Here is a 16,193-nt window from a genome sequence, read left to right on the forward strand (position 1 = left end):
AGGTCAGGTCCAATAACCTTCTTAACTGACATGTTGAAATACAATGCATTAGGCCAAAGGCCCTTAAGGCAGTGGTTCTCAAACTTTTTGAAGACGGGCGCACTTAAAATCTTACAAATAAATGTAGGCGCACTATAGACAAATTTCTGAGAAATATGTTATAATAATTAAGTCGAATATTAAAGAAAAAAATAGCAAGTCCAAGTGTGCTTTTATGGTAAATAAATGAAATAAAAACGACAAAATTAAATTTATTCTGACGTTAAAAAAACATTTTTATGTTACATTTTTAAAGTTATCCTTTTCAGAATTTATAAAAAAGAGGGGTTAAAAATTTTAAAAATGACCAAAAAAGCTATCTTTATATATATATATATATAATATATATATATTATATATTATATATATATAGATAGATAGATACATTCTTAGTAAGATTTAGTAAATTCGGCAGGTCCCAGTGCGATTGTGTTAAATTTTTTCATTTTTGTGTTTATGAGAAACATGAGTCTGATGTGTCCTAGTGATTTCTTCAATGTTTGGGCATATATTTGAAAGGCAAACTTTCATTTCCTTGTCAATACATTGAAGAATTCCTCTCTTTTTAATCTTAATTGTGTTGAGGGTAGAAAATCCTAATTCACATAAATAGGATGTTATAAATTGTAGTAAAATGTTCAAAGCTTTTTAAGATATTGCCACATATTCTTTTTTATAGAAATCCAAAAGGCTTCAAGAGACAATTCCTTATGTTTAATTATTAATCCAAAACCATACATATCATCTTAACTTTACGCCAAACAAAGGATAGAAGAAACTTGCCTCCAGTCTTTCTGGGAACATGGGGGGTAGTGTAAACAATTCAGCACCACAGCTTAACAGCCTTTTGCAAGCTAATCAGGCAAGTGAGGTGGGGGGTTGGGCAGACTGTCAGTTTAGAGCCAATTCCCCACACCTCTGTCCCCCAAAAATCTAAACTCCAAAAACCCTGTTGGTTTTTTGGTCCCAAACAGGCACATATTTCTCTGGAATACCATAGGGCACACCTGTAAATCTTCTAGGGTGCACCAGTGCAGTCTATCTAGCACAACACTTTGAGAACCACTGACTTAAGGAGAGGCCATGGAGCCATTCTCAGCACCCAGGGCCAACTTGCTTCAGCAGAGCCATGGCTGTAGGAGGAGAAAAGAAAGATAGAGAAAGAAGGGAGACGAGGAGGGATAGAGAAGCAGATGGTTGCTTCTCCTGTGTTCCCTGACTGAGAATCGAACCTGGGACTTCCACATGCTGGACTGATGCTCTACCATTGAGCCAACCCTATCTACTAAAAAACGTCTTGGAGAAATAAAAGGCTGATACTTGAAGTAGGAAGCTCCTCAACTAAAAACAAAAACAAGCAAAAAGCATCCAGAAACAGGACATGTTTGCCTATCTCCTGTCTGAAGTCAATTCACAGAGATGTCCCTCTAAGAATTGCTCATGTTTTCTGTGTCTGTGGCAGAATTAAGAATGGAGGACACGCTTGACCAGGCGGTGGCGCAGTGGATAGAGCGTCGGACTGGGATGCGGAAGGACCCAGGTTCGAGACCCCAGAGGTCGCCAGCTTGAGCGCGGGCTCATCTGGTTTGAGCAAAAAGCTCACCAGCTTGGACCCAAGGTCGCTGGCTCGAGCAAGGGGTTACTCAGTCTGCTGAAGGCCTGTGGTCATGGCACATATGAGAAAGCAATCAATGAACAACTAAGGTGTTACAATGAAAAACTGATAATTGATGCTTCTCATCTCTCTCTGTTTCTGTCTGTCTGTCCCTATCTATCGCTCTATCTGATTCTCTCTGTCCCTGTAAAAAAATAAAATAAAATAAAAAAAAAAATAAAAAAAAAAAGAATGGAGGACACGTGTGTTCTTGTAGAGAGAGAGGAGCCGTGCCAACATGACTGTTTCCCTGTGTTAGACTATCCAAGGGCTCCTTTTATATCTGTTTGACAACAGTGAAACAACTCTACACAGCACATGTAGCTGGTTGTGCCTTCGTTCAAAAATAATATTAAGCCACACTGAATTTCTTGATGACATTCAGGCTATAAGAAATCTTAACCTTCTCTTTGTCGTAGGATACTGAGATGCTTGCTTATTCTCATTGACATAAGAGTTAACGCCCTTCTACCACTGTTCTCTTACATTTTCTATTTCTTCCACTAGTTCTCTTTCCTTTTTAATCTTAACTGTTGCCTTCTTTTGGGGGGGGGTGCTCAATTGAATATTCTTATTATTTAGGTTTCCTTTCTCTTAATTTATTAAGTATCTATTCTTTTACTATCTATTCAATAGTTAACACCTCCCTAGAGATTATGACATGTATCTTTGATTAATCATTGGTACTTTTTCCTTTTCCAGGAAAATGCAAGGATTTTAAAACTCTCAAACCTCATTTATCCACCTGACTTATATACCATTGTTGTCATGCACAGTGATTTAATTTTCTCTATTTATGAACCTTAAGATATTATTCCTTGATAGAGTCAATATTCATTTATATTTATTTCTATATTTATGCTTTTCTTGCCCTTTATTTTTTCCTATGTATCCAAGCCACTATCTTGGATCATTTTCCTTTTATAGGAAAAACACTTTTTTGTTTTTCCATTAGTTGGTGAATTTTCTCAGCTTTTTTCCCCTGAAAATTTACTTCATCTTTATTTTGAAAAATTATTTGGGGATTTGCCTTACTGGATATCAAGACTTTTAATATAAAACTGTAGTAATTAAGGTGATGTGTTTTGGACAGGGATAAGAAAAAATAAAGTGGAACAGAATAGAGATCTTATAATGGACAGAGCTGGAATTCTAATGCAAGCAGTGTGCTCAGCCTCCACCTTAAATAGGGCAGGAAGGAGGGCTAGAGGAGACGAGTCAAATGAATGGGACAGTTAAACACATTCATCCTCATCCATTGATCTTACCACCCTTTAACTGTTTTTACTCTTTGAGTGCTCTCTTCCTTTATAACCCTCTTGCAAACATCCGAAACCCCCTCGCCCTCTCTCTTTATCAGGCTCATTTGGTAAAAACCACAACCTGAACTAATTTAAATTATCCAACTACCGCAAGCCTGCACCATGTAGCACATCATGGCTAAAGCAAAACATAAATCCATCTGACTGATCTCCCCATGAAATTAAATAGCCCTTGAATATATATTTAATGTAATAAACATGCTTCTTATTTATTGTCTATACTGTGGGGTGCATGATTCATAAAAATAAAGTTTTTTATCTGGTATTCCAACATTTGCTGTCCAGTGGTCATAAATATTTCCTTAGTTCATTCACTCTTCCACTTTCCTTCATAGTTACTTTACACCATTTCTTTCCTCAAATTTGGATCATTCTTTCCCTCTCTTCACATTCTGTTCAAGTATTGTGCTTCTTATTTCACTGATAAATAGAAGTGTCCAGAGAGAGATGTGCCATAATCTCCCACCATGACATCTGCCCACTTACCAGCATCTGTAACCAGCACTCTGCCTTCCCACCTATTTCTCTAAATCAGGGGTTGGGAACTTTTTTGGCTGAGAGAGTCATGAATGCCACATATTTTAAAATGTAATTCCATGAGAGCCATACAACGACCCATGTATGTTATGCATTATTCAATAAAAATTTGGTGTTGTCCCGGAGGACAGCTGTAATTGGCTCCAGCCACCCGCAACCATGAACATGAGCAGTAGGAAATGAATGGATTGTAATACATGAGAATGTTTTATATTTTTAACATTTTTTTATTAAAGATTTGTCTGTGAGCCAGATGCAGCCATCAAAAGAGCCACATCTGGCTCCCGAGCCATAGGTTCCTGACCCCTGCTCTAAATGAACTGTCCATGCCCCTATTTCCAGTCAGTCCTTCTGTTTGTACTTTTATACTATAGATCCCATCCCTTTAAGAATAACATCTTAAGGAGCCATTATTTTCTCTCTCTTCTCCTTCATTAACTTCTCCTTCCCTGCTGGTTTGTTCCTGTTATTCTAACACATACATGATATTATTTCTTCCATCTTAACAACAAAACAACAAAATTTCTCATGACCCACTTCCCCTGCCAACCACCATCACATTTCTCTCCTCTTTGCTGCTAAACTTCATAAGTTATCTCTATCATTTCCCCCATTCCTTGTCCTTTGCTCTTCTAAACACACTCCAACCAGGAATTTAACCCTTTCATACCACCAAAACTGCTCTTGTAAGGGTCATTGATAACCTCTACATCATTAAATCCAAAGGTCTGCTCTTTGTCCTTATCATGTGACAAATTCAAGTGGTTGACAAACTTTATCTTCTTTCATACACTTTGGATTCCAGGACACCACAGATTTCTTGGGTTTTCTTATGATTTACTGATCACTGTTTCTGTTTCCTTTGATGTTCTCCCTCTTCTTCCAACTTCTTAATGTTTGAGTGCTCCAAGCTCACTCGTTGGACTTTTCTGACTATTCCCACTTCCTCTATAGCCTCGGCCAGTCTCATGGCTTTAAATACCATGTGTACACAACAATTTGTAGCCTAGGCCTTCTTCTTGAATTTCTTGAATTCCCAGCTGGTATACACTACTGCATCTTTGACATTTCTGTTTAATAAGCCCAACTTTGATTCCTGATCTTTTCCCAAGATGGCTCCTCCAAAAAGCTTCCCTTTCTCAGTTGGCAGCTCCAGCCTTCCAGTTGTTCAGAGTCATCTGTATTCTTCCCTTTCTTCCACACCCCATGCTGAGTCTGTCAGGATATCCTCTTGGCTCTACCTTCAAAACATATCCAGAATCTGACCTCTTCTCTTTCTCCAGTTCTACTGTAGTGTAAGCCATTATATTCTCTCCCCTGAATTACTATAATAGCTTCTTAAGTCTGTCTGCCTCTATCTTTGCCCCTCTTCTGCTGTTGTTCATTCTCAACGCAGCAGCAACTGTGATTCTTTTGAACAGTGAGTCAGGTCATTTTATTCCTCTCACCATTCCCCAGTGGGCCTCAATTCATTCTGAGCTATGGCCTGCAGTGGTTTGTCCTCTGTCACCTCTCTGACCTTGTTTTCTATTGATACTTCTCTTCCCGCCCCACTAGCTTCTTGGATGTTCCTCCAAAAGAGAGGCAGAGCTGGCAGTCCCTCTGCCCTAAGTTCTCTTCCCCCAAATAATCACATGGCTAGAACCCTCCTCTCCTACAAGTCTCTTTTCTTTTTCTTTCTTTTTTTTTTTATTAAGTGAGGGATGGAAGGCAGAGAGAGACTCCACTCGGCAACCCCTTATGGGTCAATGCTCTGCCCATCTGTGGTATCTTTTTCCTAGCACCTGAGACGGAGGCCACAGAGCCATCCTATGCCCCTGAGGCCAACTCACTCCATTCGAGCCATGGCTGAGGGAGAGGAAAAGAGATAGAGAGAGATAGAGAAGGGGCAGAGGGAGGGGTAGATAAGCAAAAGGTCACCTCTCCTGTGTTCCTTGACCAGGAATCAGACTTGAGACATCCACAACGGGCCCTGAGCCAACTGGCCAGGGACAAAGTGTCTTTTCAATCACCATCTTTTCAGTTAAACCAGTCCTGATCTCCCTTTTAAAAACTGCATCCGATACCCTCAAGATCCTCTCACTTCCTCTAATTCTACTTTGAGTTTTCCTCCCACAGCATTTGTAAACCTCTCGTATACTATATGATTTCTGAATATACTATGCTTGTTGTTTATTGTCACCTCCACCTTTGCCTCATTTCTCCTAAAAAATCATTCCCTTTTGGTCTCACTCTGCTTTTGCTAATTAATTTGGACCTAGAACATTCGAAGGCATTCATAGTATATAAGACATATAAAAACAAAGATATTGTTCTGTTTTATTCATTGAGATAGCCAACATTTGCTGCCCATACTTTCTATGTGCCTGACCCTGTGTTAGGGTTTAAGAGTGTACAGAAAACAGGACATAGTTTCTGATTCACAATGGACTAAGAATAAACCAGTACAAAAATCATTCAGAAATATATAGTGCTTTATAAGCTTTGGTACATATATACTATGAAATACTACTCAGCCATAAGAAATGATGACATCGGATCATTTACAATAACATGGATGGACCTTGATAACATTATACGGAGTGAAATAATCAAATCAGAAAAAACTAAGTACTATATGAACCCATACATAGCTGGGACATAAAAATGAGACTCAGAGCCTGACCAGGTGGTGGCGCAGTGGATAGAGCGTCGGACTGGGATGCGGAAGAACCCAGGTTTGAGACCCCGAGGTCGCCAGCTTGAGCGCGGGCTCATCTGGCTTGAGCAAAGAACTCACCAGCTTAGACCCAAGGTCGCTGGCTCCAGCAGGGGGTTACTTGGTCTGTTGAAGGCCCGCGGTCAAGGCACATGTGAGAAAGCAATCAATGAACAACTAAGAAGTCGCAATGCGCAACGAGAAACTGATGATTGATGCTTCTCATCTCTCCCCGTTCCTGTCTGTCTGTCCCTGTCTATCTCTGCCTCTGTAAAAAAAAAAAAAAAAAAAAAAAAAAAGAGAGAGACTTAGAGACTTGGACAAGAATGTGATGGTAACAGAGGGTGGGGTGGAGGGGTGGGGAGGGGGTGAGGAAGGAGAGGGAGGGGGTATGGGGAGGGGAGGGGCACAAAGAAAACCAGATAGAAGGTGACAGAAGACAATTTGACTTTGGGTGAGAGGTATGCAGCATAATCAAATGTCAAAATAATCTGGAGATGTTTTCTGGGAACATATGTACCCTGATTTATCAATGTCACTGTATTAAAATTAATAAAAATAAGATAAAAAAAGAAATATATAGTGCTTTATAAAGCTGCAGAGCCCCTCATACATATATATTATTCTTTTCCTTCCTCAAAACAAGAATCATGTTTAAAACAAGCAAGGGACTATTATTCTATATAGTTGAAAAGTATGTAGACTGGAATTCCTGAAGTCAGTGAATTTCCACAAAGCTAGGACATTAGGGTTTCAACCCTGACTGTGTGACTCCTGGCTACTCCTTCAATATTCTTAGGGAACACTACTGCCAAGCAGAGGCCGTATGCAGCTATATTTCTAGTCCCCATAGCCTAGAAAGCTCATTAATTGTGTATTGAATAGATCAATATTTTAAATCTATAGCATAAAAAATTTATATTGTATAAAAGTGTTTCCTATAAATAAGTGCCAAAAGGAAGAACAAATTCTATCTACCATAGTATTATATTTAAAAATATAGTATATATAATATAATATATTAAACATAATTATTATACTTTATATATTATATTTAAACAGAAATTAATTAACCACATTTTCCCTGAAGAGAGTTTAATGGATGCGGTTCTCACTCCAGTTGATCTGAATCTTTAGGTGGATGATAATATGCTTTGTCATCTTTTTCCATTATACCGTATTTGTGGCTGTCTAACAATTCTCTAACTTGCTATCTTCTAGTATTATGTTTGTACATGACCACACCTACATTCTTTTTCCAAATTTTCTGCTACCAATACTTTTCAACTTCTGCCTAAACTGACCCTTTTCTTCTCAGAGTTTATAAATCTTGATATCTTCTGTTTTTACTTCCTTCAAATCATGTTTTTAATTTTTCTTAAATTTTTCTCCCAAAATCCTTTTAAAAATGTATCTCGGCCCTACCCCTGGACAGCTGGCTCAGTGGTAGGGCATCAGCCTGGCGTGTGGAAGTCCCGGGTTCGATTCCCGGCCAGGGCACACAGGAGAGGCGCCCATCTGCTTCTCCACCCCTCCCCCTCTCCTTCCTCTCTGTCTCTCTCTTCCCCTCCCGCAGCCAAGGCTCCAGTGGAGCAATGTTGGCCCGGGCGCTGAGGATGGCTCCATGGCCTCTGCCTCAGGCACTAGAATGGCTCCAGTTGCAATGGAGCAACAGCCCAGATGGGCAAGGCCTCGCCCCCTAGTTGACATGCTGGGTGGATCCCAGTTGGGCGCATACTAGAATGTGCTTCTGTCTCCCCATTTCTCACTTTGGAAGAAAAAAAAATGTATCTCATTGCTCAAAAAATAAAACAAAAATCACTCTGCAGCTTTGATCTCTTCCAAAAAATCATTTCCTTTTGATCTCCTTCCTCTTTTGCTCATTAAAAAAATTCATCTGAATAATTTGGTCCAGCACCTTGGAAGGCATTTATAAAATATTGAAGATGAGGGTAGTGCTGGTTCAGTGATCTCTTCTCCAATAATCTTTTTTTTTTTTTTAAATATGCAAGGGGGGACTTGCAAAGGTGCCATGACCAAATTTAAAGAACCAGTTGGGAAGAGTTTGCTGTCAATCACAGTGTCATATCATTTCCACCAAAATAGACTAATGACACATTGAGTTCAATGGTCACATTGCCAAACGGAACTTTTGTGTTCTGAGAGGGTTATGGGAACTATTGCGTGGACAGGGAGGGCTGCAGGGTGCCAAGGTTAGAGATTAAATAAATAAGCATGAGCTATGGTTACTATGGTAATTTTTATTAACTTATTCTTAAGGTTATTCCATTTTTTTATTAAAAATTTTTTTTAATATTTTATTTATTGATTTTTTAGAGAGAGAGAGAGAAGGGAGGAGCAGGAAGCATCAACTCCCATATGTGCCTTGACCAGGCAAGCCCAAGGTTTCGAACTGGCAACCTCAGTGTTCCAGGTCGATGCTTTATCCCACTGCGCCACCACAGGTCAGGCCTCCATTTTTTTTCAAATTAAAATATTAGTTTTATTTCATTTCTAGCTTTGGATGATAGCAAATTATAGTCTTTAATTTTTTTTTGTATTGGTTTTAAGTATATAGCTTAGTGGTTAGACAATCATATACTTTAATAGTGTTCTCCACTATGTACCCCAAGTGGTACCATACATAGTTATCACAATAGTATCGACTATATTCCCTATACTTTACTTTACTTATATCCCATGACTATTTTGTAAGTATCAAGCGGTGCTTCATATAATCCCTTCACTTTAAGACTATTCTAAAATGATAACTTTTCATTCTTTTTTTTTTTCTTTGGAAATAAAATCATAACTTTTCAAAAAGTTATGAGCTGCCTCATTCTTACCTGGTGGGGATGAAAAGACAGCCCCCTCCTTAGCCTCCTCTGACACCACGTGGCAGGAGCAGGCAGTGAGGTTGGGTGCCCTGTTATGGCCTAGCAAAGGTGGGAGACGAGGCTTCCCACTCGGCCTTTTCGAGCATGGGCCTGGGGGGGGGGGTGCCACAGTTCTCTTCTATAATGTTAGGTAGAGTAGAGCAGCTATTTTCCAAACATTTTCTATCTTGCTAGGGTGTCCCTTTCCTTTTTTTTTTTTTTTGGCTAGAGAGAGCAGGCTTTTGGTGGGGCTCCTTTTTGTCTGTGTATATTGACATTTCTGCTTCTTGCTTTCTATAGCTCCAAGAATAAAACAAAGGAAAACAAAACAAAAATGGGGAACTCACAACCATGTCATTCTCTGGATTCCAAGGTCCTTCACTGGTTTGTCTTTCTCCACTTTTCAGTCTTTTTATGTTTGTTTTATACGTAATGTTCAGTGTTTCTAGCTGTACTTAGCAGGAGGAATGGGAAAAAATATAACTATTCTATCTTCTTGGAAGTTGCTGCTTGATTTTTTTTTAAGTGAGGGGAGGAGAGATGGTCCCATGACATGCTCCCAGACCAGGATCCACCCAGCAACCCCTGTCTGTGGCCAATGCCAGGACTAGTCCAGACCAGTAGAACTACCCTCAGTGCCTAGGGTAATGTTTGAACCAGTCAACTAGCCAAGCCACTGGTTGGGAAAGTGGAAGAGAGAGAAGGGGTTGGGGGAGGGGGAGAGAAGCAGATGGTCACTTCTCATGTGTGCCCTGACCTGGGAGTGAACACAGGACTTCTGCATGCCAGCTGCACTCTATCCACTGAATCAACAGGTTAGGGCCTGCTGCTTGATTTTTAATATCTATTTTCTCTAATAGGGTGCAGAGGCAAAGGGAATTTCTAAAATCAAATTAGTCAATCTTTGTACTTGTTCATTAATAGAAGATAAAAATATTTCTCTAACTTATTTCTCATTTCCTTCCTCCACTGTCTCTCACATTCTTAGTAACATCAGGTCCATTATGACTATTTATTAAAATCTCTATATTTTTTACATAATATATGAAGGTGGACATTATCTCAGTCTGGCTTTAAGCTTATTTCATAATAAAATACAAAATCAAATGCCAATAATTATATACCTTGCCACAACAGAGCATGAGAGAGACATCATTAAAGAAACGAGGTACAAACTATTCATATGGCCTCATATTGTTTGCTATGTTATGTTACATTATATTTTAATTATACTTATTTTTACATCTTTTCCTACCCACTAGACTGTGAACTCCTTCAGGAATGGGGATCAATCAAATATACCCCTTCCCACATGGCAAGCACCTGATAAATACTGGTCCCCCCTTCCTGCCCACTCCTTTCTCACCGCTGGCTAGTTCAGGAATCAAGGCAGAGAGTCCAGAGGAGAAACTACACCCACAATTAATCTAGGCTTAAAGGCTTGGAGAAAACCTGTGACTCAATAGCCAGGTACCACCAGTCCGGCCCCTCAGACTAGCTCTTGCAGGAAGCGCTGACCCCACCCCACCCCACCCCACACATTTTTGAAGCTTCTGACACAGCATGCACCAAAGGATCAAATGGAAGGGCCTGTGGAACCCTGTCTTCTACTTCTCAGAGTTCTGACCAATTTTGTCAATTTTTGTTCCTTTGGTCATTTAATTAATATTTAAGAAGAAAGAGAAGGGTGGAGTTAAAAGTGTACCCCTAGAGCAAGCTTTTCCAAACTGTGACCTCAAGAATGCCAGAAGGTGCTTCATGGATAAAAAGTGTTCCATGGTCAAATCAAATGTGTTTGGAAAGCTCGTTACCACGCGGCTCCCTCAAAGGGTAACAATGCACAGCACACATTTCGAGAGTCCTACAGTAAAAAAATAAAATCACTTAACTTTGTTTACTTGTTTTCTCCCCCACCTCTAACCCCACTATGTCCATGGAAAACACAATATTTGTATTCTCTTTAACCTCACACATCAAGCACCTTCTAAGAGAAGTAATTCTCATAGTTCAAAGAGCTGGGGGGGAAATCAGACAGGGTGAAGAGTGAAGCCCTGGGAGTATGGTGTGATCTTAATGTGACTGAGGCCAAGGAAGGCAAGGAGTGGCAGGACATGGCGTAGGTCTTAAACAGCAAGCAGGAATGCAGACGTACAGAGGTTACTGAGACGGTTTTTAGAAAGTAGTCATAACACTTGTCAAGAATGGTAGATTCTTTTTGAAATCATTTGAACTGTTCATTATCCGTCAGAGTCCCAGGAGAGAGAAATAGCACACTCAAATTAGGATGTTCAAGAGGATTTATACAAAACTATGAGCTGAGCACAGGGTGCCGTGGATGTACAGTGAAGTACATTGCCTTCCCCAGGCCTGGGGACAAGGCCTAGGGCAGTTAGCAGAGCTCAAACAGAGTGTCATGTAGAGGACACTGCTTTGCAAAGGCCGTGATCCCTCCAACTGTCTCCCAGGCTCCCTCAGCTGAGCCCACAGAAGCCAGGCTCCCAGAGCCTTCAGCTGTGTGGAGGGAATGGTAATGAGTAAATACAGGAGGACAAAAGGAAAATATTTGGCACCTGTTTCAAGATGGAAGAATCCAACAACTGGCAAAAGATATTTTAACTCTACCATTTCCTGCCTAGTTGTGTCTATTTCTGATTCCTAAAATACATTTGAAGAGAACACGTATTATGTCAAGATATTGCACAAAGACAATATGATAGAGACCCAACCATCAGGTATGCAAAATAGGTGTAAACACAGAGAAAAATGAGCAAATAATTAAAATACAGTGTGAAACATAAACATGGAGAGTATGGAGAGCATATAGAAGTTTGGTTCAAAGAATCTGCATAGCTAACTTATGACCTTAGCCTTGATATGCAATGGTAGTATGTAAAAAGGCTGGCTAAAGTAGCCCTTCTGGTTTAAATACAAAAATTTAAAATATATTGCAGCCTGACTGGTGGTGGTTCAGTGAATAGAGCGTCAACCTGGGAAGTTGAGATCCCAGGTTGGAAACCTCAAGGTTGCCAGTTTGAGCAGAGGATTATTGAAATGATCCCATGGTCACTGGCTTGAGCCCAAAGGTCACTGGCTTGAGCAAGGGGTCACTAGCTAGGCTTAAGTCCCCCAGTCAAGGCACATTTGGGAAGTAATCAATGAACAACTAAAGGGACGTGAATGTGAGTTGATACTCCTCATTTCTCTCCCTTCCTGTCTCTTGTCTCCCTCTTACACTCTCTAAAAATAAAATAAAATATATTGCAACTTAATATTATCTATTAATAGCCAATAATAACCCATAATAAAAAATTTAGCTTTACAAAAAAAATTGCTTTCAAAATGAAAGCATATGTGCCTGACCAGGTGGTGGCGCAATGGATAGAGCGTCGGACTGGAATGCGGAGGACCCAGGTTCGAGACCCCAAGGTCACCAGCTTGAGCACCGGCTCATCTGGTTTGAACAAAGCTCACCAGCTTGGACCCAAGGTCGCTGGCTCGAGCAAGGGGTTACATGGTCTGCTGAAGGCCCACGATCAAGGCACATATGAGAAAGCAATCAATGAACAACTAAGGTATCGCAACGAAAAACTAATGATTGATGCTTCTCATCTCTCTCTGTTCTTGTCTGTCTGTCCCTATCCCTCTCTCTGACTCTCTCTCTGTCTCTATGCAAAGACAGATTCATGATGCTAACTTTTGTGGAACATCCGGTATTTTGTAGTCAGCCTTCAACACTTTTTTTATTACAATATTATTGACTATATTCCCTATGTTGTAATTTTTTTCTTTAATTTTTTTTCAGTTACAGTTGACATTCAATATTGTATTAGTTTCAGGTGTATAACATAGTGGTTAGACTTATATAATTTACAAAGTGATCTCCCCTATAAGTGTAGTACCCATCTGGCACCATACATAGTTATTACAATATTATTGTCTCTGTTCTGTATGCTGTACTTGACATCTCCGTGACTATTTTGTAGCCTATTTTTACTTCTCAATCCTTTCACCTTTTTCACCCAGTTCCCCAAACCCCTTCCCATCAGGCAACCATCATTTTGTTCTCTGTATCTATGAGTCTGTTTCTGTTTGTTTGTTTATTTTTTAATATTTCATGTATAAGTAAAATCATATAGTATTTGTCTTTCTCTGTCCAATTTATTTCACTTAACATGATATTCTCTAGGTCCATCCTTGTTGTCACAAATGGTAAGATTTCATTCTTCTTTTAAGGCTGAGTAGTATTCCAGTGTATATATGTACCACTCTTTATCTTTATCATAATTGTCTATTGATGGCCACTTAGAATGTTTCCATATCAATAATGGAATTATATAAATAAGGCTGCAGTAAATGTAAGGACACATATCTTTTTGAATTAGTGCTTTGTATATCTTTGTGTAAGTACAGTACATAGAAGTGGAATTGCTAGGTCATAAGATAGTTCTATTTTTAATATTTTTAGGAATCTCCTTACTGTTTTCTGTGGTGGCTGTACCAAATTGCAATACCACCTGCAATGCACAAGAACTCCCTTTTCTCCACATCTTTACCAACACTTGATGTTTTCTGATTCATTTATGACAGTTATTCTTGATGGTGTGAGGTGGTGGTATCTCACTGTGATCTTAATTTGCATTTCTCTGATAATTAGTAAATTTAAGCATATTTTCATATGTTTATTTAGCTTTCAATACTCTCAAACACCCTTTTAAGTATTTGTTCTCACAGAGGAAATCTATAGCTTTCTTTTCACTTTAACCCAACCATTGCCATTTTGACATATTTCTCTTTAGGTTTTGTCTGTATTCACATGTTCCAGATGCTAAAAATTTTACACCATTTTTTGTCTAGGGAGGTAGAATATTGTGGCCATAGGATGTTTCAAATAATTTAGGCAGTCTCAGCCATTAGCTTGGTTGGAATCAGCACTTTCTGAAGCAGTGTAGGAAATCCATGGATATATCCTGTGTGAATAATCTATTTAAACTCTAAAGCATGGGAATAGTGAGGCCATTGCCCACCCTGATAGACATATCTTGCCTAAGAGAGAATTAAAGAGGGACAACAAACTCTTTTGGAAATAAAATATTGTCATACTCAAATTCTGGTAGAATAAGAAGGCCTCAGCTGCAAACTGATTTCATTATACAACAAAATATGAGAATTATAATCTTGATAACACTGTTTATTCTTCTTTTTTTTAAATAAAAAAATAGTAATCTCCTTCCTTCACCTTGACTTTTCCACTCATCCCCAATGAATAGTGTGAGTTTCTGCCTATGATTTTAGTACATTGCACCTGTGTCTTGCAGTTGAAATGCTCTACCACTAAAACTCTCTTGTTCATTGTCCACATGCTTAAGAGTTGCAAGGTAGGTTTCTAAACTGTTCTTTTATTCCTTTACTTATGGTGGTTGTAAAAGGATTATGTTTTTATCTTAATAATGAAAGTTTAAAAATTTAAATGTGGTTTATTTTATAATTATCTCACCATACATACAGTTTTAGGAATGTGGACATTCTGAAGTAAGGGATATCTCAATACTCTCACTATTTCAAATAAACCACTATAAGAATAAAAATAAATCTGTCCTGGTACATCAGGCCTTTCAGGCTCAGATTCTACTTGCCCTTCCAAATTCATCCCTGTGGTGCCTAGCACTCAGTCCTTCCCATACCCAACACCTGAAACGCTGACCATGCCAAAACACTGGATTCTAGCCTTCCAGACTTTCTATACTGCTCTCCACTTTGCTATCCTTTTTCTACTGCCCATCTGATAAGTAGATACTCAGTTCTCCAGGGAGATTTTTTAACCCTCAAACTACTCTCAGAAGTGGCAGCTCTCTTATTGGCTCCTCAAGAAGTCTTGCATCATGGTTCCAAATATATATTACTAAAGGTATTTCTTGTCCCCTAAACTGTGAGCTTCTTGTCTTATCATCATGTTTCCAGTACCCAGTCCAGCAGGGACAAGATTACTGCTAAATGAATAAACACAAAATAAAACTTCCTTTTTATGCAAGAGAATTGGTAGACCAGAAGAGCAAGAAAAATACAAAGTGAAAGGAATCAATATATATTTTTGCTTATATTCTGTGTATCGAGAAGCATGATAAAAACTTTATTATAATATTTAGTACTCAAGCCTGACCTGTGGGTGGTGCGGTAGATAAAGCATCGACCTGGACTACTGAGGTTGCTGGTTTGAAACCCTGGGCTTGCCTGGTCAAGGCACATATAAAAGTTTATGCTTCCTGCTCCTCCCCCCTTCTCTCTCGCTCTCTCTAAAAAATGAATAAATACATAAAAATCTAATATATATATATATATATATTTAGTATTCAAGTAATCCAAAGATGTAGCTACTGAAATCCCTGAATTGCAAATGAAGAAATAAAGGCTTAAAGAAAATAAATAACTTGCCCAGAGTATCATACACATTAACAAAACTGAAGCCAAAAGAGTACCTGGGATTTTCTGACTGGAGAACCTAGGTGCTTCTCTATGCGCCAAGCAACAGTCAGTAAGTTACGTTCAAACATAATCGCCCAGTGGAGAAAGTGAAAATGTTCACGTTCCAATTCAAAGGTCAGTTTTTATTATGACTCAAACTGACTCTTTTGAAAGAATCCAGGTGACAATATTTCATCATGTATCTTTGCCTCTTGCACATATCTGTGTTCATTCCTGCTTTTCTGTTTGATATTCTGATTTTTCCAGAATCCAAGGGCAGAGCTCTTTCACCTTGCTATCAGATGTTCCAAATGGAACAAAGGACAAGAGTTGCAGAAGGTGCTCCGTGAAAATCTTTTAATCATTTTTAAGAGCAAAAATCTCTCTCTCTTTTTTTTCACTTAACAGATATTTTTATCGAGGACTTTCCATATGCCAGGAATTGATAGAGGTGTTGGAGTACAATGGTGAACCAGGTGCCCACCAAGACACTGCAGTCTAAAGGGATATTTTTGAAGATCAAGAGGGTTACAGTAAGTGAAAGTCCATTATAAGGTCTGGAAATAAGAAAGGATATTACTTACTCTAGTTATCAATTGGCTGAAAGC

The 16,193-nt window shown here is 39.0% G+C and overlaps 1 protein-coding gene across 3 annotated transcripts in view; it reads right to left on the reverse strand.

The window, feature by feature from the left end:
* ABCB4 (ATP binding cassette subfamily B member 4) overlaps positions 1-15,699 on the reverse strand; it is a 98,721-nt gene extending 83,022 nt beyond the window's left edge. For all 3 annotated transcript variants that reach the window (XM_066353804.1, XM_066353803.1, XM_066353799.1), the window contains exon 1: positions 15,600-15,699. In XM_066353804.1, coding sequence (XP_066209901.1) covers positions 15,600-15,674 — 75 coding nt within the window. In that variant the 5' untranslated portion in view covers positions 15,675-15,699. The remainder of the gene's footprint in view (positions 1-15,599) is intronic.
* Between the last annotated feature and the right edge of the window lie 494 nt (positions 15,700-16,193).

Source organism: Saccopteryx leptura, chromosome 12 (assembly GCF_036850995.1).
Source record: "Saccopteryx leptura isolate mSacLep1 chromosome 12, mSacLep1_pri_phased_curated, whole genome shotgun sequence".
Taxonomy (NCBI): Eukaryota; Metazoa; Chordata; class Mammalia; order Chiroptera; family Emballonuridae; genus Saccopteryx; species Saccopteryx leptura.